This window comes from Uloborus diversus, chromosome 2 (assembly GCF_026930045.1).
Source record: "Uloborus diversus isolate 005 chromosome 2, Udiv.v.3.1, whole genome shotgun sequence".
NCBI classification, from domain to species: domain Eukaryota; kingdom Metazoa; phylum Arthropoda; class Arachnida; order Araneae; family Uloboridae; genus Uloborus; species Uloborus diversus.
In genome coordinates, this window is record NC_072732.1 from 195,485,056 (window position 1) to 195,509,004 (window position 23,949).

General features: G+C 36.0%; 1 protein-coding gene across 1 annotated transcript in view; it reads left to right on the plus strand.

Moving 5' to 3' along the window:
• Positions 1-23,949, plus strand: part of LOC129216746 (fasciclin-2-like) — a 59,185-nt gene that overhangs the window by 16,316 nt on the left and 18,920 nt on the right. The window contains exons 3-4 of the mRNA XM_054850963.1: positions 4,823-4,957; positions 16,663-16,806. Of these exons, the coding sequence (XP_054706938.1) occupies positions 4,823-4,957; positions 16,663-16,806 (279 nt within the window). The remainder of the gene's footprint in view (positions 1-4,822; positions 4,958-16,662; positions 16,807-23,949) is intronic.

Here is a 23,949-nt window from a genome sequence, read left to right on the forward strand (position 1 = left end):
TATTCCTTTTCTGCCTTCGCTGCTTCAAGTTCAGCCTTGTAAGGGCTTGAGGTTAAAACTGCAGCCGAACCCTTTTTTCTTTTATTTTTTCTTTTGATGATATTTATTTTTGGAATCAGGACAATATCTTGAGGGCTAACAGCAAATGATGTACTGGGTATGGCGGTTGGACTTACAGCAGATGAGGTACTAGGCATGGAGCTTAAGGCAGATGAGGCATCGGGTTTTAATGGACGACCATCATTTGAGGCATTTAGGGTTGAAGAGACGAGAACAAATAATGCTGTGGGGTCTCCGGCACCTAATATAGGCCCTGAGCTTGTGCTTTCTTCGGGATCGGGATCAACAGGCCCTGATGTTGCACTTGCGTTGGGATCGGCATCAGCAGATCCTTCTTTATCAGAGTCCGGTGAAACTGGATTGATGTCAGCTGTGCGGTGTGACTGAGATGGATTGGGAATTTCCGTTGTTGTAGAAGCAATAAAATCTGCTTCAGTGAACACATCTCTGTTGATTGGCACTATGCCACACCTTCTAAATCCGTTAACCGCAACAGTAGGAGTAGCTGCGCTCAAAAATGACTCCCCGAGAAGACGAGACACTTGATATTGGGTTACTTGCCTACCAGGGTTATTTCGCAAGAATCTCTCAATTGCTTGTACATAATAGGTGTTAAATGGCCCCATAAACGCAACGTCTAACGGCTGGAGCTTGTGACTGCAATGAGGGGGGATGCAAACCACAGTTGTATGGTTTTTCCTGGCCTTTTCTAGAAATTCAAGGTTCCTGGTGTGCGTTGCATGTCCATCAAGTACCAATAAAACAGGGTCGTCTTCTGAAGGCTTAGCAAAGCGTAAAAGTGCTCAAACCATTGAGTGAAAATGTCCGTTTGCATCCATCCTGATGGATGGCAGGCGAAAACTGTCCCTGGCGGAGAACCATCCTGGAGCTCAACTTTCATCCGCTGCCTTGGAAATATGACCATAGGAGGTATAAAAGTCCCCCCTGCTGACATAGAAACTACAAATGTCGAAAGAACACCTCTTTCAGCAGATGTGAGAGAGCCAACTTGTCGTCTGCCTTTAAGCGCAAAAACCTTTGACGATTTAGTCTGGACAGTCATAAGTCCTGTTTCGTCGACATTGTAAACCCTGTGAGGAGGATATAAATGGTTTTTCTGGACATCCTCTAAAATGTCGAAGAACTTCGAAACATTTACTTTGTTAAACGCTTGAGCTCTTGCCGCCGAAGTTGCCTCTGGTACTCTCAACACCATTTCAGGGTGGCGCTGTCTAAAGCCCCTAACCCAATCTTTCCCAGCCATTTTTTTTTCATTGTTGAAGTTATGTGGGATTTTATTTTGCTCTGCAAGTTTGTACGCAAGACTCCGCAAATCAGGTACAGTGATTCCGAAAAAGCGTATCTCCATTTCTAGAAGATGTTTTACAAGCTGCTCTTCTTGTTCTGCAGTGAAAACAGGACGGTAGTGGCCAAGAACTTTGTTTGTTGCCTTAGCATGCTGGTTCCTATTTAAAACCCGGCGTTTCAACGTGTTCCTTGGAACATTGAAGCTTTTGGCAGCTGTCTGCATTGGCATACCATCTTTCACGGCGTCGATAGCCCGCTGCATCGCCTGAGGATCCCAAGACTGTTGCTCGCTTTTCCGTTTATATTTAGAGACCATGACTCCAACTGAAAAAAAAATGGAAATAAGTTGTAGTTGCATACAAGACATTTAATTTTACTTTTTTCTATATATTAATAAATATATTTAAAATAAAACTAAATACTTGCTATAGGATACCTAACCTGGGTTCGGGGACAGGTAAAATAAATATATTTTATATTAAAAACTAAAATTGTTGGTGTCGGGCAAAGTAGCCACGGTAGAGGGTAAAGTGGCCACTGCTGTGGCCACTTTGCCCTTTCTGACGCCATTACGAAAATGCGACTTTACACGGACACCTGTTACACCCAGCTCTTACTCCTACACATGAATTGATAGCCTAAATTACACTCTTTTCAATGGTTATTGTCAGCATTACTTACTAGGGTCGTAGTTATAGATATACAAAGTAAAGTAGACCACTTACCTTACATCAACAACTTGAAAAACAACAAATTTGACATTAAAATCGGAACACGTAAACTGATCACCTTCACAACGCTATGGAACACTAATGAAGGTCTCACGCAGTAGTTGAGGCGTTGGCCGCTGCGTAGCGCCACTGGGTGGCAGAGAAATCGGCCGTGGCCACTATGCCCGCAGTGGCCACTTTGCCCACCCTTCCCCTTAGGGGTCGTTAATAGGGATGTGTCGTCCATGAACGAACGAGTCAAAAAGAACGAATCTTTAAAATAAACGGATCTGTTCGTTCACGTAAAAAATGAACGACCGTTCTTTTGAACGGAAAGCAGTTTTAAACATTGCATTGATGCCCTTGTGATGAATCGCATTTTTTTTTTTAAATTACATTCATCTTCAAACTTTTAACTCTCAATCAATCTCGATTTTCCTTTTTCTCAGTGCAGTACAATATATTCATTCCGAACCTTTTTACCTTTTTGCTTGATTCATCATTTTTCTTTAACCATTTAAGTTCATTTTTAGTTTTCTAATGTATCTATTAGTAATGTTTTGTGTTAGTAGTTTGAGCTACTAGCAAAATGTTTGGACTTTCCACTTCCTGTCCGCCGAACCTGCTAAAATCCTTCTCGCACTTTAGATATATTTTTTATTTCGTACGACTTTTTTTAGACAGTCTTTTTTGCTTTGAATCTTGTTGTAAAAATACTCACAAGCTAATTTGGTATTAGTTTTACAAGTCAGCTGTAGCAGGAATTTTTTGATTCATTTTTCCTAGGCATATTTTTTTACTTTTAGATAGTTTTAGTTGTTTTTCCTTCAAAGAATATTACTGATCTAATGAAACATTTCGAATGCCGTGCAGAGAGATTACATGCAACATTTTTAAATGAACGAAGTCGTTCAAATGAACGAGTTGAATGAACGGATCAAAAGAATGAACGATCCTCTGATGAACGGATCATTAAAAATAACGACATTGCCCATCTCTTGTGCAGGTTGCGACAAGTATAAAATTCGGCTCCCAGGAAATATTTCGTTATTCTTTTGCTCAAAACTGGTCGTCAACGTGATAAAATCGGAAACAGGGAAATGCTTATCGTATCACTGTTTAAATTCCAAAATAAACAGTAAATCATGGATAAAATCGAAGATTTATTATCTATGTTCCTGAAGATTTTAAAGGAACATAGCAGGATCAACCAATTAAAAAGTAACCGAAGTAAATGAGGTAGAAAGTTTGCAACAGCTGGTAGAGATGCAAGAAAAACACAGTGAATTGTCCAAAATAACAGTTTTAAAAATGCCTCTTGCATTCATAAGGGTTGGAAAGAATCTGTAGTTATCGTGTCCAAGCCAACTACACTAGGACGATTGCTTAAACTGCAATTGTAATTACGGATCCTCAAAGTAAAAACAAAGATGAACATGAAGCAGAGACGTGCCCAACTCTCCTGGAGCAAAGAGAAGCTCAACTACGGGCGAAAAGTCTCAGAAATTATTTTATTCCGTGAAGAATCTTTATTTTAAATATCTGTTGAAGAAAGAGGTGTTTGGGTTGGCGTTATAATAGCAAAGCGCTTGAGAAAACTTGTGTAAGACGTTTTCTCAAATTCAAACATCCTTTATGGTATAGGGAGGCATGATAATTGCTGGAACTGGATAATTGTATACATCTTAAAACAATGTTTATTGCTCTGTTTATCTAGATATACTGGATTATTGCATGATACTCTCTTCTGAGGCATAGCAGGGACACATTCAGTGAAACATCTATATTTCAGCAAGATTCCGTTTCGAATCACATCTCTAAATCGACTTACAGATTTTAAGCAGAAAGAAGGATTTTGGTATAAAACTAGCCAAGCAACTCTACCGAACTCAGTACCATTCAAAATGTGTGGCATCATCAACTCTAAAGAAAAAGGTTTAAGACCTAGAGCCTGGTAGCAGAGCTGAACACATTGCTGCATTGAAGAGGGTATGAAAAGAGTATCAGTAGCCTTGAATTTAAACATGCGGTGGAATTTAAATCTGAAAGGATTAAAGATGTGATTCTTGCAAAAAATGAAGCAGCAGAATATTAATATTGTTTTGTTTAAAAATGTTTTCAAATTTTAACATTAATATTATATTTTTTGGACTCAAAGTAAAATATCATTGCTATTAACTTTTGGATAATGAGGTCTAAGAAAATTTTTAATTAAGTTTATTTGAAGTGTTTTTTACCCTTTAGTGTTTGAAAGAACGGCGTTCATTTAAATACCTACTTTGTTCTTATATTTTGTTAGATTTGGCTTTTTCCTCAAAAAATAAAAGTATTCTATTTTTTTTGAATTTGTGTTGTATACGGAAGCACTTCACTTTACCATGTATGGTTCTAGCATATTGAAATCTGTTTAAATGACTCGCCCACATACAATCAAAAAAAAAAAAAAAAAAACTGTGACACCACTTTAAATTTAAAACATGGAATGTTTTTTTGCCCCATATTTTCTCCCTTTTTTCATTACTAAAGTATTTCCACAAATGCTTCTCTTATAAAAAAAAAAAAAAAAAAAAGTTAAATGGAATGTTTTACAGATAAATCACGTTGTAACCAAATGACATGAATGATCAAATTATGTCATGTGTTTTCTTACTTCACTGTTATACTATTTTTTTTACTGAGCCTGAACAAATGATTTTTTTGATGTCCTAAAAAAATGTTAGTTATGCAATTCATTTTTCTTTCAGTTTCTATCACATTCTGGGGAACAGCTGACGTTCAAACAGGTCGAGAAAGTAGTGATCATATGGTTTTGTGTAGTGTAAGGTCAGATCCACCCCCCATTATATCGTGGTACGTTAACGGAAGCCTTATTCTTGACGGTAAGTGACCGTTTTATATTGTTAAATCTTAAATATATTTTAAAAATAAACACGAAAAATAGTTTTTTTTTTTTAGCCTTACTGGATTGGAAAAAAACATTGTTTTTGTCTTTCAATGTCTACAATGCAAATTTGCTTTAATTCAAGAAGCCGTTACAATGCCGTGAAGTAATGTCGATGTGGTACTAATTAACGCGCATTGTTTTTATTGGTTTGAAGGACTGGCCCCTTTAAAAGAACCTCCATTGTTTCAGTGGGTGATAGAAGGAAAACAAAATCTCTCCAGCAGACCCCGGCACGTCTTTTCAGATAGTCAAAAGGGGTATACTCAGTGCATATTGTATTGAAGCACAGAAAAAAACCACGCCCACATATACGAAAATACATTGATTTCTCAAAGTTAAGGGAGGGTCAACTGCCCCCTCCAGGCGTCCCTAAATGACGAGCCCGCTAACAAACAGTAGTTTCCCCAAACTTCAATGGTTATTTGGAACCTGTATATAGGGTAGACGCGGCATCGTTTAAATGTCTTTTTAGGCTATAACATATTGCGCAATGTTTGGGTAAATGGGAAGCTAACTTTTCCATGTGTAAGTTCTCGTGTAATATCTTGAGAACAGTTTCTTTGTTCCTATTTTACTGTCAGATAATGCACGAATGCTAATGTTTTGGATATGAATGATAAGCAAGCAATATATATATATTCACGTACCGTCTGCACGTCACGTTAGTGACGACTTTCTTCAAACTAAAACCAGTTTTCGGTCCGCGCGGTATCATGACAGTAATGCAACATTCACACTGCGTCCGCACATCCGTCACCGACGTATATTTTTCTCCCTAAAATCAGTTTTTGGCCGGCGTTGCCATGACAGCAAGCCGTATTGTGCGGGACCCGTCAACGTGCCTAGAAGCCAGATATCTGACGGCTCTGACGTCCGTACAGTTGGGAGTCGCATTTCATTGGTCTCCACGAGATGAGCGCGCTCTCGCTATTGAATGAGAGTATCGACATGTGGTTTACGCGCGTTCGAATGTATGAATGCTCCCCCCTGTTCGGAAAACGTAAGTGTGTCCGCTGGACGAGGCAAACGTGATGTGCGGACGCTGTTTGAATGTTGCATAAGCCGTATTAAATGGAAGCCGTTAACGTGACGAGAAGCTAGATATTTTACGTCCGTGCAGTTGAGAGTCGCATTTCATTGGTCTCCGCAAGATGAGCGTGCTTTTTCTACTGAGTACATCTCTCTCTATTGTACTGACATGTGCTTTACGTGCGTCCACAATATATGAATAATTCTCATTCTTCAGAAAACGTACGTCTGTCCGCTTAACGTAGCGAACGTGACGTGCGGACGATGTATGAATTCGGTCGATATTCTTGTTGGTACAAGAGATTGCGACAGAGATGAAAATATAATTACTTGAATGTGTTGAAAATAAAATAATTTAAATGTCACAGCATCTCTTGTGCTGTCGTGATGATGTCAAGTGTCTTTACAAACTGTCTTTTTAGTGTAGCAGTTATAATAGAGAGTAACGTGTACATATACACACATGAGTGTCGTATGGTTACCAATTTTCCTAATTGTAATAAATTCTCATAATTTAATTGCCACACATCGTACGATAAGAACGTTTAAAACAAATATGATTGGCCGATATTCATGTAATGTTTCAAATGTTTATTATTAAGGGGTTGATGGTTAATCTTTCGAATAAAGTGCGAGCAGTTCTTTAGATATAATATCCCAAAATGAGTCGAACTGATTGCTAGAAATAATAGAATGTACCTGCGTAAGCCATGTTTTATACATTATCTTACTTTCGCAGACAAAACTACAGCAATATGAGAACTTATGAAAACAACTGTTCATAAAATCAGCGTGAACTGCTTCTTTAGGGAAGCTGGAATAAATAAACAGTTAGATTATTGTGCGTTCATGAGGAGAAGAGACTTTGGAACGCCTTCCCGAAAGCAAAGCTAAGTTTAGCGCGGGGGTGATCGCTACCGCTTTCAATTGAGACAACCCTAAATTTGGCGGGCATTTAAATTTGCAAAAATGTCTTTGTGTTCTTTCCTTTCGTTTCTAGCTTCGCGTAATTGTCGTCTACGGGGAATCTATACTTTGTAAACTGAAAATTTCAGAACAAAAATATTGTATTTACAAAAAAAAGTAAGGTATTTTGTTTTCCGAATGAAACATTTCTATTAAGGATAGGCTTTCTGAATTTTGAACGATATCCTTTTAAGCACTAACGTCCTATATTCGAAATTGCAAGTCGCTGATGAAAAAAAAGGGGGGGGGGGACAGGAAAACTTCATTGCCACACAGACTGTGGCATTGAAATGCTTAAGAGTTGCGTTCGTTTTGAAAACTTAATATCTCTCTCCATCTCCCTCTCCCTTTTCTTGAGGGGGGGGGAGGTGACTCAGTAGCTCTTACGGGTTGGGTATTTTTGATGCATCTGTATGGATTGTACAAAATTTCAGATCATATAGAGCGGATATACAGTCAGTAGATCTACAGTAGCAGTTATTTTTGAAAAATGATGAAAACATTATTCGAACAAAAGTTTCCCCTCTCCCCCCCCCCCCCCCCCCCCAAAAAAAAACTTGGTTGAACCAAAGGCAGGGACTGGGCAATTGTTCCAGAAAGGATTTACATGTGAGAAATAAAAGTAAATGAGAAAACAATAAAAAAATCAATCTGAAATATTTAAAGCAATTGACTATTAAAATCATGGCTATTTCTCTAAGTATTGCATTATATTAATGAATATTAATCTTTAGAAATATGTAATAATTTGCGATGCGTTATAAAAAAGTGTCTTTGGTTTGAATACTGTTTAAAAATTATAGGTTCATCGGTTGGGTCCGGCTTAAGAGATGACGATTACCCCCAGGGCGAGTATTTTCAAGGCAGGGGGGGGGAGGTAACCAACTTCGTTTCTGGGGGGGAGGCAGAAACGAAGTTAGTTATAACACTTCAGTACACAGTAGCCTAACGTAAACACGGATTGTCCATAAAGGACGTTACACTTCACCTTAGCCTCTCCCCTCGTCACATCTCACGCAATGTTCGATGAACGTATTGCTATAACGAACGCTTTTATTTGGACCAAAATATGTGAAGTCATATTTCTTATAATCCCCTCCTTCCCCCTTGAGACTAACTGTCCGAAGTTCATGAACCCCGAACCCTCTCTCCCTACCCCTTTCAAGCGTCTATGGTGACATCATTTGTGAACGACTCCTTAGGCTTGCTCTAAGTCACCAAAATCGCAGTAACAATTGTTTTAAGGGAAAAGACCGGCTCCCCCCTCCTTCCCGGATAGCTCTAGTCACAATTTGTTTATGATCATGTATGTTTTTAATAAAGAATCATATCGCACTCCGGCAAGGAAAGTGACACAATTCAAAATCTGGGAAAACCGTACCGGCTATTGATTTAAAATCTAAATTTAGTGCTTTTTCTCGACACAAAAAATACAAAGTTAGCTCACCTAAATGGTGCCGGGGGGGGGGGCGTAGAAACGATTTCATCAGTAAAATCACATCATTAAAATTTCATAATTTGGAAGAATATTTTTCGAGCTTAAAGCATGCATTATGTATCTATACTTCAAAAACTAATTAATAAACATCACATAATAAGTTGACTGCGCATATTGCAATGTTGGAGACTAAATCACTTATAATTACTATTGCGTCAAACCTTAATTTTCTCCATTGCTGTTTTTTTTTTCTTGTGTTGAGTCAGTTTCTTTGCCAGTGTGGGATATGTTGAACAACTGAATAGATTGACTATAGCAACGTCTCTTGACAAAAATAACGCATTTTACATTCAGAGCCAAGGACGGATCCAGAAACTATTCAAGGAGGGGGCGATGGATTTCACACCCTTACCCATTTATAAATTATCAAACCTCCCCCCCCCCCTTTGCAAACACCATGAAAGATCGTCTCATTTCAGTTATTTTGGGAAGGGGAGGGACTTCCTTTTCTACAAAATTGTGGAGGAGTGTACCAAACCCCATCCCTTACCTTAACGCCATCAAAAGTGTCCCATTAAAGTTCCTCTTTTTTTGGAAGGGGGTAACTTCAATTTTCAAAACTTTCCTGAGAAGAGCCCTTGAACCCTATAACCCTATTTAATATTATCTAAAATCTTCTAAAATTGAGTTTTTGGAACTTTCAAATACTTCCTATATACAAAGTTCAGATCTCTATCAGTAATGTATTAAGAATAAGATATGTGCTACACTTTCATTTTCCAGAGAGAAAGAGCTTCGTCAAACTATTGAAGATAGGCTAAAACAATTTTCAACTTCAGTATCAAAGACATGCCGTGGAAGAGTTCTGCATCTCGACTGGAGGAAGGGGCGGTCGCCCCATCGTCCCTCCCTTGTGTCCGTCCTTGTTCGGATTTGTATTAGAATACGGGCAACAAACTTTTGCCTATTTTATGATCCCCACACGTAACGCTGTTCCGTAAAAGTACTGGAAGAACTGAATTACTTTTAGAGTAATCGAAAAAACTTGAATAAAAAAAGCATGTATATTTTTTCGTATTTACAAAAATAAATAGGTTGAAACAGTAACATAAAACGTTGTTTCAGGCACTTATTCAATTATTCTGTAGATAACCATATTGGCATGTGAAAAGCTTTAATTTTTGTTTTGTTCCTTTTTTCATTTCTGAAGAATAAAAGCCATATTGGGAAAAAGAAAATAGTACTAAAGTATTGAAATGTATTACACAGAGTGCAACTTACCTACTGAGGCTTCCAAAATTGTTCGTAGGCTTTAAATGTGTATGGTTAAAAATGAAGTGCCTAGGAATCGAAATAGTAGTTCAATTCTTTTTCATACTGTATCTACATGATTACATCAATTCAACATTTTTTTTACAAAATATTGACTGTTTGAAATGGGCCAAAAATGAGGTGACACAGAAATATTTTCAGAAAAATTCGAAATTAAAGTTATCGTCTGTCGTTTTCTTTTTTTTTTTTTTTTTGAGCAATCACGATTGCTTATTGCTTTCATTTGACTGTTTTTGGCATGCTATCACTTTATTCTCCCACCGCCACCCTCCACACCATAACCGTCGACCGGCTCCACACCATAACCGTCGACCGGCTCCACACGATGCTGTTCCTATAGCGAAAGAAGCCGTCTCCAGGTTGCATCCATGTCCTACACACACGCGCATACATACACAACTACACACACACACACAAACACATACCCACATACACCTACACACACATACACAAACACACATACAAACACATATACACACGCATACATACAGACACCTACACAGAGATACACATACCCCCCCCCCACACACATGCATACACACAACTACCCACACACAGACACAAACACACATGCCTACACACACATACACATACCCCCCCACACACACAAACACACACTGCTACATACACACACTCGTGATTGCGAAAAACATAACTTGAATTCAAGATGTCAAAATTCAAATTAATTTTCCCTTTTTTTTTTGTTATTTTTTCAATGCGGTGATAGTTAAAAAATCTTTTGGCATTAATTTTTGCTTGTTCACTTTACAAATCTACGTATTATTTTAAAAATGACTCGTATTCGCAAAGTAACAACACACACAATTCGAAAACGCATTAATTCTTCATTATATTCGAAGTAAAACAGTTCGAAATATTGCGAAAGTAGTTCATTTATCCCTAAGCACGGTGTAATATTTAATAAACGCTTTAAAGAAGAAAATCGGATGGAAAATAAGGTGAGAAATGGTTGACCAGCAAAGTTAACAATATGCGATTAGAGATTTATAATTAGAATACCTATGAAAAACCCACGTTTGAGAGCTGTGAAAGTTTCAGCAGAATAGAAGGAAAAATTTTCCTTCCAATTTCACTTGCAACTGTTCACCGTGTTTTCAGAAAATGTTTACTTAGCGTGAAAGACAGAAAGTTTAGGATTTCCTTCGCAAAATCAATGATAAATTAACCCAAAACGTATAGAAATACACTGCAAATCTTAAAATACTTTTAAGTTGAACAATTGTCTTAGTAGCACACCTTTTTTTTTCGGGAAAGAAGGTGGGAGGTAATTTCTTAGAAAATTATAGAACACTCGTCTTCTTACAGCGCGATAACGATGGCCAATTGCAACCTTTCTCAGTGTTGGTCTGAAGCCTCATCCCCAAAAGACGTATATAGAATCTTCCGATACCACGTGTTGGGGGCGTGGCCAAGTCTCAACTAGTGAAAAGCGGACAATACAAGACAATTTAAATACCCGCACCCAAAAATATTTATTTCATGTTAGGTATAGTTTGCACTTATTCAACAGCTGATGGCGAAAAATGCTGAGAACCATTCCGACGCATTAAACATTAATTCTACATGTTTACAACCGATTTTTTTTTTCATGCCTGGTGCCCTATAATTACAGTTGAAAGCCCACTTAAAATAAGAAATTTTAGTAAAACATTTGACATACGTTTTCTAAAAAATTCACATTAAGAAACATTTTACTCATTCTCCCCATTTAAAACTTTTTGTTATCTTCAATGCATATGCAATTATTTGTAACCAACATTTTAAAGTTCATTAAGATAAAAATATTTTGGAGTATTTCTGAAAAATTACTAATAAAATAGTTTCGTCTCTGATTATTAAAATATTCAAAACTTACGCCTAACACATTTTCACTCTCTATAAAGCCGTCTATTATAAAAGCGATGATTTGCATTTTTGAAACAAGTTACTTATTTCAGCAGATTCATGAATATTACAACTAATGCATTGTGTTACACTGATGCATATTTATGCACTATTTTAAATAATTCCCCTAAGTAACCCTGACAAGCTTAGGAAAGGTATTTAATGAAGTTTACTTTTAAAAGATACTTAATATTGATTAGTCCATATGCGGCATCGGACGTAAAAGCCTAATTTACCAGCATGAGTTTTAAATTGTTCGATATTAAAGGAAAGTACTTAAGATGGATTGTTACAGACGCAAGGAAGTATTTTAGGAACTCTTAGCTACAAAACACTTTCGCTTTAAAAATCTTTCATAATCCTTTTTCTCTGAAGACGTATGGTTAAAATTTCAGAGAAAATCATTATGACTTTAAAAAATGTCCAAATTTAAATCGAATCAGAAAAAAAAGAACCTTCAAATTAGGTTTGCTAGCTAGAGTGAAAGTCATCATTTTAATAAACACCTAAACCTGTTGACATCGTCTAAAAGTATTATTTATTTCCCTTACACAAGCAGATTCATAGGTGTCATTTTTTGCAAATAATTCTTTACAAATATACAAATGGATGCATATTGATAAACAATTACAAGTAAACAAACAACAATAATGCAGTTCTATAAGTTAACCCTAGAGAAGTCACGCTTCGGTCGATTTCCTGCGCGTTATCAGATATTTCGCTCTATCCCACCACCCCTTAATCTAATAATGGGGCCCATCTGCGCAGCTGAAGGTCAGACTCTCCTGAAGCCCACACACTTAGTTCTGAGAATGTTCTTTGGTATTTCAAGGTTGCATAGCTTTTGGAAATGTATGTTGGTCATTCAGACCAACAGCGCGCAATCCTAGTCTGGTGTCATTTTCTCCCCGGCACTTCATTTCTTCTGCTTTCGTCTCACGGATCGCTACGGCGGGGAAAAGACCGAAGCGCAAGCACTAGCGTAACAAAAGGAAACGCGACTTCTCAAGGGTTAAAGCAAAATAATGAAACCGGTTAATATTTTAAAAACATTTATGTAGTTTACGAAGAGGAAAAATTCCGTATCTTGACGGTAATTGTCGATGGCAAAGACTGTTTTTAATACCATAATTTTACTGCTTACATACAACAACTGTATCTTAATTTTGTAATTCCGGTTCTAACACGTGGTGTAATTTAGATTCTAAAATGGTTATGCATGCTTTTAACCATAATTAGAAAGCATAGACAAATGAGTTTTTGGAAAACCGTGACGCGAATTTACCGACTGGAAATGCTATTAGTGATTGATGTTCAAAAACATATTCGGAGAGATTATACTGCAGTTATAAAAATATTAATAATAAGTAGTCGATCTGGTCCTGTATACCGAAAATCAGTAAGAAATGACAATGGGTATCTTTTGCTATTATGTTCGAGTATAGTTAATACTGCAATAACATGAAGCTTCAAAAATCTGAACATCAGATATAAATATGATGATATTTTTATCATAACATTTAGCAGTTGTTACGGGGACTATCGAATGTTGTCACCTGAAGTGTGTATATATATTTTTCTTCAGTGCTAAATCTTAATATTTCTATCCACCAAATCTGCACAGAAGGTTCCGGAGCATTACTAAATCCGTTTGATTTATTCGCCAACAATTGCTAAGATGGGTGAACTTAGTGACTCACGTTATTCAACTTATAAATTCATTTGATACGGTAATAGTTAATGACTTTATTTTGTATAAATTTTTACTTTTACTAATAGTTGTTTACTACTGCTTGTTTATGACGTAAATGTTTACTATAGTTGGGAAAAAAATAACTTGGCATCAGAGACGGTGATTGGGACTGAAAAAAGGGGGAGGGGGGTGAAAAAACGATAAGTAAAAGCCATGGAATTTCACGCGGCAGCAATAAATAAATAAATAAATAAATAAAATAAAAATAAAAAATAAATACAAAATTACTTTGGCTGGTTTTGAGAGCATATGAGTGGCAATTGATACAAATTTAAAAGCTTAACTCCTGTTTTTCTTAAGTATTTGATGAATTATGTACACAGTAACTCTCCCCGAAGAAATACTTAAGCATGAAAGAGACTTACATTATTTACCCTACCGTATTTTGAGATGTCACAAACACTTGGTAATAATTTCCTTAAGCAAGTATGGCTTGTTTAAGTAGAAAAAAGGATTTATTAAAACCTAAACAATGAATACATAAACTAAAAGTTACTGCTTGTGCTAAATACTGTTTCGTAAACAGATATACAAACCGAATCGCCGCCACGACTTGGCAGTATTGTTGCTGATACAAAAAGATGATGATGTATCTATCTATGGTGAAAAAATCGTTAAAATCGGTCTAGTAGTTTTGAAGATTACTCCGGACATATATACATGCGTACAGAAGTAGCCATTTACGTATAAAGATGGTACATTAAGAATTTAGCTTTTAAAGGTAGCTTTAACTTCCTTATTATTTCAGTCAGCTATAAATGTTTACTAGTGCTTTACTAGATAATACTTTGCGGCCTTGTTTTAGGATTGTGTCAAGAAATTGCATTAAATTATACTTTTAAGAAATAGTAAATCGTTTTATAAATTTTGAGATGCGCCATTATTAACGCCAACGAACGATAATCTATATTTTTGGAAAAATTATATCATTATAAATTGAAGAAACACACTTTCCATTGCTGGAATTAACTGTTGTTATTTTTTGCTCCAAGTACATTAATTCCCATATTGATGAAACGTTTACTGCTTAATATCGGGTGAGTGCAAAAGTTCGTGCGGAGTTTGTGAACGAAAGTCATACAGTGATTAGGCAAGCAAAACTCTTTATTCAATCAAGGATATATTCTCCATCGTTGTCTATAATCTTCTTCCAACGTTCTGGCAGCATACGAATGACCCGATCATAAAAACTGCGTGGTATAGATTCGAAGAACGAAGACACGACGTTTTGTAAGGCACTCAAAGAGTAAAGTTTTTTTCCCATTTAAATGATTTTGCAACGACCGGAATGAGTGATAATCCGATGGTGCGATATCAGGAGAATACGGTGGATGAGTTAGGACATCCCATTTCAGGCTGTTCAGTTTGCGCAGCGTCTGTCTTGAAACGTGTGGTCTAGCGTTATCTTGATGAAAGACTACGCCTTTGCGATTTGACAAACTCGGACGTTTCTATTTGATTTCACGGTTCAGATTAGTTAATTGACGACAGTACTTGTCCGAATCAATCGTTTGGCCGGCGAGGAGAAACTCAAAATAAATTATACCCTTGCAATCCCACCAAACACAGAGCATCACCTTTATCGGGTGCAAACTGGCCTTTGCCATTGCGTCACCATGTTCACCTGCCTGTTTCCATGTGCGTTTGCGCTGAACGTTGTTGTGCAGGACCCATTTTTCATCGCCCGTCACTAATCGATCCAAAAACGGCTCGTTTTTCAGCCGCCCGAGTAAAGATACGGCAGCAGAAATTCGCTGGATTTTGTTGCTCTCGGTCAACAAATGGGGAACCCATATATCGAGCTTTAAATCAAATCCGATTTTTTAAACGTCGAAAAACAGTTGATCGGTCAACGTTAAGTGCTGTAGCAACTTCCTCTGTTGAAATTCGCGGAGTATTCTGAATTATAGAACGCAAAACGCCGTCATCAATGTCAGAAGGTCGACCTAAACGTGGCTCGTCTTCCAGCTTAAAATCTCCGCAACGAAATTTTGCAAACCATTTTTCCACAGTTCCTTTAGCTGGTGCTTGATCTTGATAAACGTCTTGAATGTTTTTTACGGCTGCTGCAACATTTATTCCCTTCCGAAACTCGTAAAGCATAACATGCCGTAAATGCGCTTTATCAACACTCATTTTAAAAGTAATCTTTCTCGAAGAAGTTTGTATCTGCACAAATTATTTTGATTGGAATGAAAGCTGCACATGTCACCTTTCCAACGATCTGACTTACGTAGATAGTGGCATTAATGACAATACGTTACGTCCGTTCTAACGCCATCTATTGCAACTCCGCACGAACTTTTGCACTCACCCAATAGTATTTCGTTGATTGTTTTACTTTTTAATGAAATATTTCATGTATTTCTCGAATTATTTTTGCCTTTTAATGCAACTGTTAATTTTGTTTAATGGCTTATTTTGTTTTGAAATTAATAATTTATTTGGAAATTTGAGCAAAAAACTCTTGTTTTTGGAAAACTTTTGACAAGCAGAAAAGCCTTTTGTTTTTTTTAAGTTCGGCGAAACGTTTTGGAAAGGTGTTCCACGTTATTATAGTTCTCTAAATTTTTCTTTATGGCATATAATTATTTTTGAAAATCTTTATATATTAATAGGCAACAGGTTTCCTTTCGGTGCAATTTTCTCCTCTGTTTATCAACCGACTTTCTTCCACATTTTTGCTTAGTAGCTATTGCAGCGTATTAGTGCCTTCAACAAAAATGTTTGAAATCAGACTCCAGTTAACTAAGATATTCAATAAAAACACATTTTTTTGCCTTCAACGGCCTTTTCTAAGTCAATGGATTTTTTTCCCCATTTGATATGGAAAAGGTCTTTAAAACATACCCCAAACTTTTTTTTTCTTTCACAGGGCACCATAAATCCAGTACCCTAAATTCCCTGGGAAAACAAACTTATAAGCATTTTTTAGTTAGCGAAACTCATAACTTTAAATTTTCAATCGTTTCCATTGTTTAAAGTCATTGCTAGTAGAATTAAACATTAAATTGAAACTTTTGATAAAATTGGCGTAATATTACGACGTCCAGTGCTTTTGCATGAGCAATAATAGGATGCCACGAACAGTGTTCTTTTATTTGATAGTCGGAAATTTTATATTTCTAGTAAATATAATTGGTTTTCCATACCCACATTTCAAACGCTGTGCCATTTCTTCCGAGCAAGAGTCAAAGATCTTTTCCCTCTTTTTCAGGTCCCCGACGCACCATAACAGAGGACGGCCTTTACATTCGCAATCTGAAACCGTCGGATGCCGGAAATTATACGTGTAGAGCTTTTGTAGTGACGCCATACAACTCCCAAATAAAGGACAAGAACATAGCGGTCAACGTCCATTGTACGGTTCGTTTGCACATCGGTGTCTTTCCTGTCTATTTGTAAATGTAATATTATTTTTGAGCTTCTCCCTTTGGTTGTTGCAATTATAAAACAGATTGCATGTTGCAGATGCAGGAATGTTTTGTTCTTTTTTGCTGACTTTGTGGTGTTGGCTTTTATTGTATTTTTTATGCTTAATGTTTTCAGAAACTTTCCTATTTTCTTATTATATAGAGTTAAATCAGAAATTCAGTAAACACATCCGAAAGTATAGTATTCTAAAATGATTGATCTTCAACCTTTTAGTCTCAAGCCTTATAAATGTTTTTTTTTTTCCTTTTTTCGGAAAAGAATGACAAAAAAAAAAAAAAAAGAATATGTGCACACGTAGGTGTGCGGATTTGCTTACATCTTTACTTAACCCATTCTTTGCCCCGGCCGATACAGGATCGGCCGCGCAGTTTGTGTTAAAACTGCCCCGGCCGATTCAGGATCGTCGCAAGAAAGTGGTTCCTAACTGCCTTCGACGATCCTGTGTCGTCACGGCGTTTCTAGCAGTTTTTGCTTCGGCCGAATATGTGTCGGCGATCCTTCCAGGGGCAGAACCCTGTTATTGCGCTTCTCTGTTGGGTTCTGGTGCTTTTAGGGGAGCGCTAATCAAGCTCTTTTCCTTAGGCAAAAAGGATGTAACTTACAGTATTTCACGAAATTTGTTGTAAATTATTTTATTTTACTAAGATATTAACCTTTCAATTACTCTTAGATGGGACACGAATAATGCTTCAAATAATCAGGCATTATATTTTTATCTTTTCGTGGAAGCTTTGTTTCTTAGCATTCTGGCATTCGAACTCCTGATGAACAAGTGTGAAAATATTTCCTTACACATTTACCAATATTTCTATGCTTGAATAAAGCAAAGAAACAGAAATATTTTTTTCTTGTTATCAAAAATCCACCTTCTTACCCAAGCAACCTATATTAAATTGTTCATAATCCTCAAATTTTATAAATTATTTTACACACTATTATTTTTTTAATTATCTTACACATCTTAATTTTGTACGAGTATGTTTTTTTTAATTATTATTATAATGTGTTTACTACGCTTTTTAGTTATTTGTATACTACTATTATTTTTTAATATTTATTCATTTTTAAATCATGGTATTTTCAAACTTAAATTATAACGTTTTATATTCGCGGCACCCTTTGATGGCTTTTTAGTGATACAGTTTTGAATATTTTTAATTTCACAAACAAAAATTATGACGACCGCATTGATTATACATAATAGTTGACCCCTATGCAAAACATAAAATATATGCTACAGTACAAATAAAATGATAATATCTTGAGTTCTTTTCGCTTTACTCATACAAAACGAAACATTCCTTTTCTCCCTTTCTTTTTCAGATTTTATTTATTGTTTTAAAATAGCTCCAATGTTTTAATTGCACCTTTTATGAGATTTTAAAAATAGAAATAAAACATTTGATTTCTTTTGAACAATCAATTGCCTTAATTAGTAAATAATCCTATGAAACTAACTAAAATTTATCCAAGTATGTTTTAAAAAAAGAAAAAACAATCCGACTCGATTTCAAGCAAAATGTTCTTTTTTTTTCTTCTGAAGACATGTTCCCAAGTACAAGCAGTAAAGCTTGCTTTGAAATTCCTTTCTGATTCAAACTGTTTTGTTGTACGAAAATAATGCGGAAGGGTTGACCACAAGACACCAAGGGGGGGCACCTCCTTAGGGAATACGCCCAGGCCGATTCCTCTCTCAGCTGGGGGCTTTTAGCTGCATGCACAAAGGTATCCTTTAGGGAAATAGGGGATTAGCCGCCAGTTTTGATCTTTTGTAAGCATTTATCTTTAAAATACTTCCCACGCTTGAGCAACTGATATCTGGACACTCAGAAGGGATTTAAAAGTCATCGGAATCAGGATAAAAGAACCGACCAGTCTCTGTGTGTATAGGTCGTTTTGAAGGGTCACAATGTATCAAAAGGCACCGAAGAATACTTTTTATCCTCTTAGAAAATCATTCCCACAGTTATTAAAGCGTTTTGTTCATTCAACAGGTCCAACTCACAGGTTGTACCGATCAGTCAATTGTTTGAAGAATGCTTTGTTGAGCCATTTTGAAAGATAGATCTTCTTACATTTAACAGTTCTTAAGATTTCTTAAGTGTATAAAAAGAAAAAAAATATATATACTGAGGTAAAAAAAAAAAAAAAAAAAAATAATAATAATAATAATTGAATAAAATATTTAGTGTTATAAAAATAATTGCTTTTTGTCCCATCCTCTATTGTTTATTTTCCCGTTATGTACTGTGTACATTTAAGGAATATTTCAGCACATATTAGCAACCTTGTATTTTATTGCACTATTTAATTCAGGGCCAAAAAACTAATAAAGCGAAGCGATTTTTGAATACAAGCTGAACAGCAAAAACAACATTAAAATCCCGATAGCAAAATGGGGAAAAAGTGCTATTACAACGTAGCAAAAAGCAACTCCGTTCGTTATCTGCGGCATGCGCGTTAAGGGGTTTCGGGCTGGTTATGGAATGGGTTAAACCTCACTTCGTTATTACGATCTGCAGTTGCGACACTTAAGTAAGAAAAAATCTCATCAAGTTTGATTTTTTTTTCTCTTATTTTAAACTAGAAGCAGAACTTAAAAAATGAGGTTGTTTCCTTGCGTCAAAAGTAGTACTTTTAGTCACTGAAATTGATTGAATAAGAAAAAAATAATAATAACATGGACATAGAAAATTCTTTCATTTTTCCCAACAGTTATTTTTTAATTAATTTTTTTAACTGTCCGATTTTTCAAACAAGCTGTGGTCTTGATGACGTCACAAATGATGATCTTTGGCACATCTTTGTACCGCGTTTCCACGATATGATAATCAAGAAGCAAATTAAAATTGCGCTCTATGCTTGCTATCAATCATATCGTTGCCAATACACGTGAGTAAAGATGCGAATTAAATATTTTGTTTTCTGAATGGCAACACAGAATGGCATTTTATCATTTGTGATGTCATTGGCAAGAAATGTAAACAATGAAAGCTCACCAATTTAAGTAATTTTTTTAAAATATTAAATTTAAACAAATTATTTAAAAAATACATAGATCCTATGTTTTTAAGCATGTTCTTTCAGAAAAAATACTTTTAAAATTTTGGAAATGACCACATTCATTCTAAGTTTATACTACTTCTTTGAGATAAATTTCTTACGACTTGCATTATATTTTGGGAAAAGTAGCCTGTATAAATTTACCGTTTACTCTCGGCAAACGTACGCATATTCCAAGTCATTCGATGTCAAAAAAGCGAAAATACGATTATATCTACAGGGTGCGGAGAAAGTTCCCACAATTTTGTTTAAAACGTTTTTTTAGCGTTAAAATCGTATGTTGGCGATTTATTTGGCACATATTGTTTATTGGCATTGAAAATATTTGAGGTTTAATCATTTGTTCTTTGTTAGTTCATTGAATTAGTGAGCTATGAATCGTGAAAATGTGCGTGTTACTCTCGTTGGATTACACAAGAAGGGAATGAAAACAACCGATATTATTCGAACGACTGGATTCAAGAGTAAAACAGTAGATGACGCTGTGAAACGCCACAAGGAGACTGGAGGGACCCTCGTCCAACCACTGCAACGATTCCAACGAATGTGCAGAAGATCCGTTGTCGCATCCGTCGCAATCCAGAGCGCTCAATGCGAAAGATGGCCAAAGAACTGGAGATCAGCGAAAAAAGCGTCCGAACCATTGTGAAAAACAAGTTGGGACTTCGTTCTCACAAGATCAATAGCCTCCACTTCCTCAATAACACAATGAAGTAGAAAAGATTGATAAAAGCTCGATGGATGCTTGGCTTGACCGCTGGTGCTCGCCTTTCGAAGGTTCTCTTTACCGATGAGAAGATCTTCACCATCGAGCTCACACATAACAGTCAAAATCATCGCCAACTGCTTTAGAAGGGTCAGAAGAAGACCGCTGATGCAAAAATCATCGGACACAGTCACTTTCCAGACTCCGTAATGGTCTTGGCTGGCATTTGTGCCACTGGGAAGACGCCGCTTGTTTTCATTGACAGAAACGTCAAAATTAATGCTGTGAGCTATCAGTTTCAGGTTCTATACGATGTACTGAGGCCATGGGCAACAGAACACTTTGACCAAGATGGATTCACACTCCAACAAGACTGGGCTCCTGCGCATTCGGCCCGATCGACGATTGCCATCTGCGAAGATCTGTTCCCAGGTTTTTAGGGCAAGGATGTTTGGTCCCCTAACTCATCGGACCTCAATCCGATAAATTATTCGGTGTGGTCAATCGGAGGGAAAAATACCGGGAAAACGATACGCCACGATCGACGTGCTCAAAACGGCTCTAAGGCGTGCCTGGAATGAGATAACGGTGGAAGCGTGCGCGAGCATCGTCGGCAATTTCAGACTGCGGCTCCGTAAATGTATTGAAGCCCAAGGAGCCAATTTTGAACAATTGTTATAATATTTTTGTTTAATGTTATTAGTATTGTTTCAATAAAGAGTTTTTAACTTGTTGATTTGTTGAATTGTGTGTTAGTTACAGCCTATTGAAATATGTAATAAAAGTGTGGGAACTTTCTCCGCACCCTGTACATCTATCTATCTATGTATCTATCTATTTATCAGTATATATATATATATATATATATATATATGTAAACCAGAAATTCCATAAGTTTAAAATCTGCTTGATTTGCGGTTAAACTCTTTTTCTTGAGGTTGGAGGGGAAGATTTTTTATTTCTTGGGAAATTATGCGAATAAAAATTGGCAGTAAGCTGGGCAGATTTATGGTGTTCTGCCCCCTGTTAATATTTTCACTAAGAGTTTCTGTTGTTTTGTTTGCATAAAAATGACAGAAAATGCACTTCTAAATAAAGCCGTTCATATAATGTGTAATGGCCTTTTCGCCCAACAGCTATCAATTAACCATCAAGTGAGAAGCAAAACCCGTCTTCCATAATATACAGTACTAACTACTACCAGTAGTTTTAACACTAGAAAGACGGCGTTTTGCGTATACCAAGAAAGACTGGCAGCGGTCACTTTGACCGCCATACTAAAAAGATAGGAAATTCCTCCTTTCGGATTTTTAACCAGAGAAAATATTTGTTTCAACATGTCAGAGTTTAACTTAACAATTTAATCGTAATATAGTCTGCAAATAAGTCTCAGATAGCCCTTTTTTAAATTTTATTATTGATCAAGTGATGCACACATGCTTTACACAATTGGCATTGAGAAAGAGCAAATTTGTACAAAAATGAGGATATTTTCTTAGCATGTAATAACTAACAAGTACTATAATCAACCATGCATGTGTTTGGTTTAAAAAAATATTTAAATATCGCAAGATACCGTACATTACTATCTTTTACATTATTTCGAAATACTTATGTTATCACGTCACATGTATATTAGTCATTAACAGTTTTTTCTTTTCTTTCTTTTTTTTTTTTTTTTTTGGCAATCAGAACAAATGCTCGTAGATTTATTTCCGCATAGTCAATTTCACTCTATGTTAATCTTTTTCCTGAGATAGATATGTATTTATGTGCAGCAAAATTGATTAGTGAGGTGTCTTGGAGGAAATTGGAGAAATAGGAGTTCTGTTTTTTAAATTTCCCCTTTTTTTCGACTTCGGATCCTTTTCCCTTTTTCTTTCACTGAGTTTTATATTTTGAGCATCAGTTTTTATTAGCGAGGTTTCTTCTGATTCTAACTCAGAAGAACAATCCTTTTCTGAAAATCTAGGCTTCGAACAATATTCGGAATAATCTCATGAAAGCAAACTATTCTCACCGCTAGAAATATATCTCTTCAGATAAGTCAGACTTCATTTGAACCAAAATATGTTTTAGATAAATCTGCAACAGTTTCAGGTATTAATGCTCCTATAAGTTTTGCTTGTCAACGGTTCTTCTCGGCATCATGAAGATAATTATGTGACTGAGCACTTCATTATCATCGAAGAAAATAAACGTCAATGCTTCAAGCAAAGCACATGTTTTGGTACACAAAAGAATTCCAGCAAACATTTTTGGAATTTACCTGTTTATATTTACTCTTTTTACACCCAAAATAATTTCACGTGTCCAGTTACATGCTTTTCAAATTTACCTTTCTCAACTTTGCCAATTGTGCAGATAGCAGAAAACTGAAACCATGCAACCAACAGGTGTTTCGCATTTTTCTAACAGTTCAAAGAATTAAACCTGACCAGCAGGTACTACTCAAGCTCAAAAGAAGATTACTCACCCTGAGAACTAACAATAGTCCATAGTACACATAACTGATAAGAGAAAAAAAGAAAAAAAACGGATGCATATTGCATAAAGAAAGGTTCACTTAGCGGTCAAAATGACCGTAGTCCGTCTTTCTAGGTATAAACATTTATAGCGACTATAATAAAAAAAAATACTGTTGTAAGATCTTAATAAATAGTTAGGAAAAGTCAATGAAGGAAAAGGAGTTTGAAAATTAAACGCAGCGAATATGAGCATTTGAAAATCGTTTGCGGTCAAAATGACCGCTTCCGTCTTTCTAGTGTTAAGCGCTGAATACCAAGTTTTACCATGTAAAAGAAATAGATCCAAACAATAAGAAGGGAATTAAATAGCCGATTTTGTTCATGCCGTGTCCCTAAGACTTTTGTTTGAATTTTGCAGGAGGAAACGAGCGTAATTTTGTTTTCAAGTTTGGTTTTTAGATAAGTACAGGAAATTAGCAATATTGTCTGCTTATTCAGTTTTCTTTTACATATCATTGCATTGCAATTTACTGCCACATTTGTTCGCATTCGTGTGATAAAGCTTAAAATATTTCATAAGTCCTTCCGAAAGAGTCTTATATATCTGACAATTGACTTATCTATATATATATATATATATATATATATATCATAGTTTAAATAAATTTAACCTTTTTCCAATTTTTCAAATACATATTAAATTAGAAAGTAACAATATTACTTTAGGGCAGATTTAGAAAAAGCCGAAGTTTTAAAACTCTTCCTCGGCTAATAATACTTCAGTGAAGTGGTTCATTATTTCGCTCTACTAGAGCTTGCAACTCGAACAACA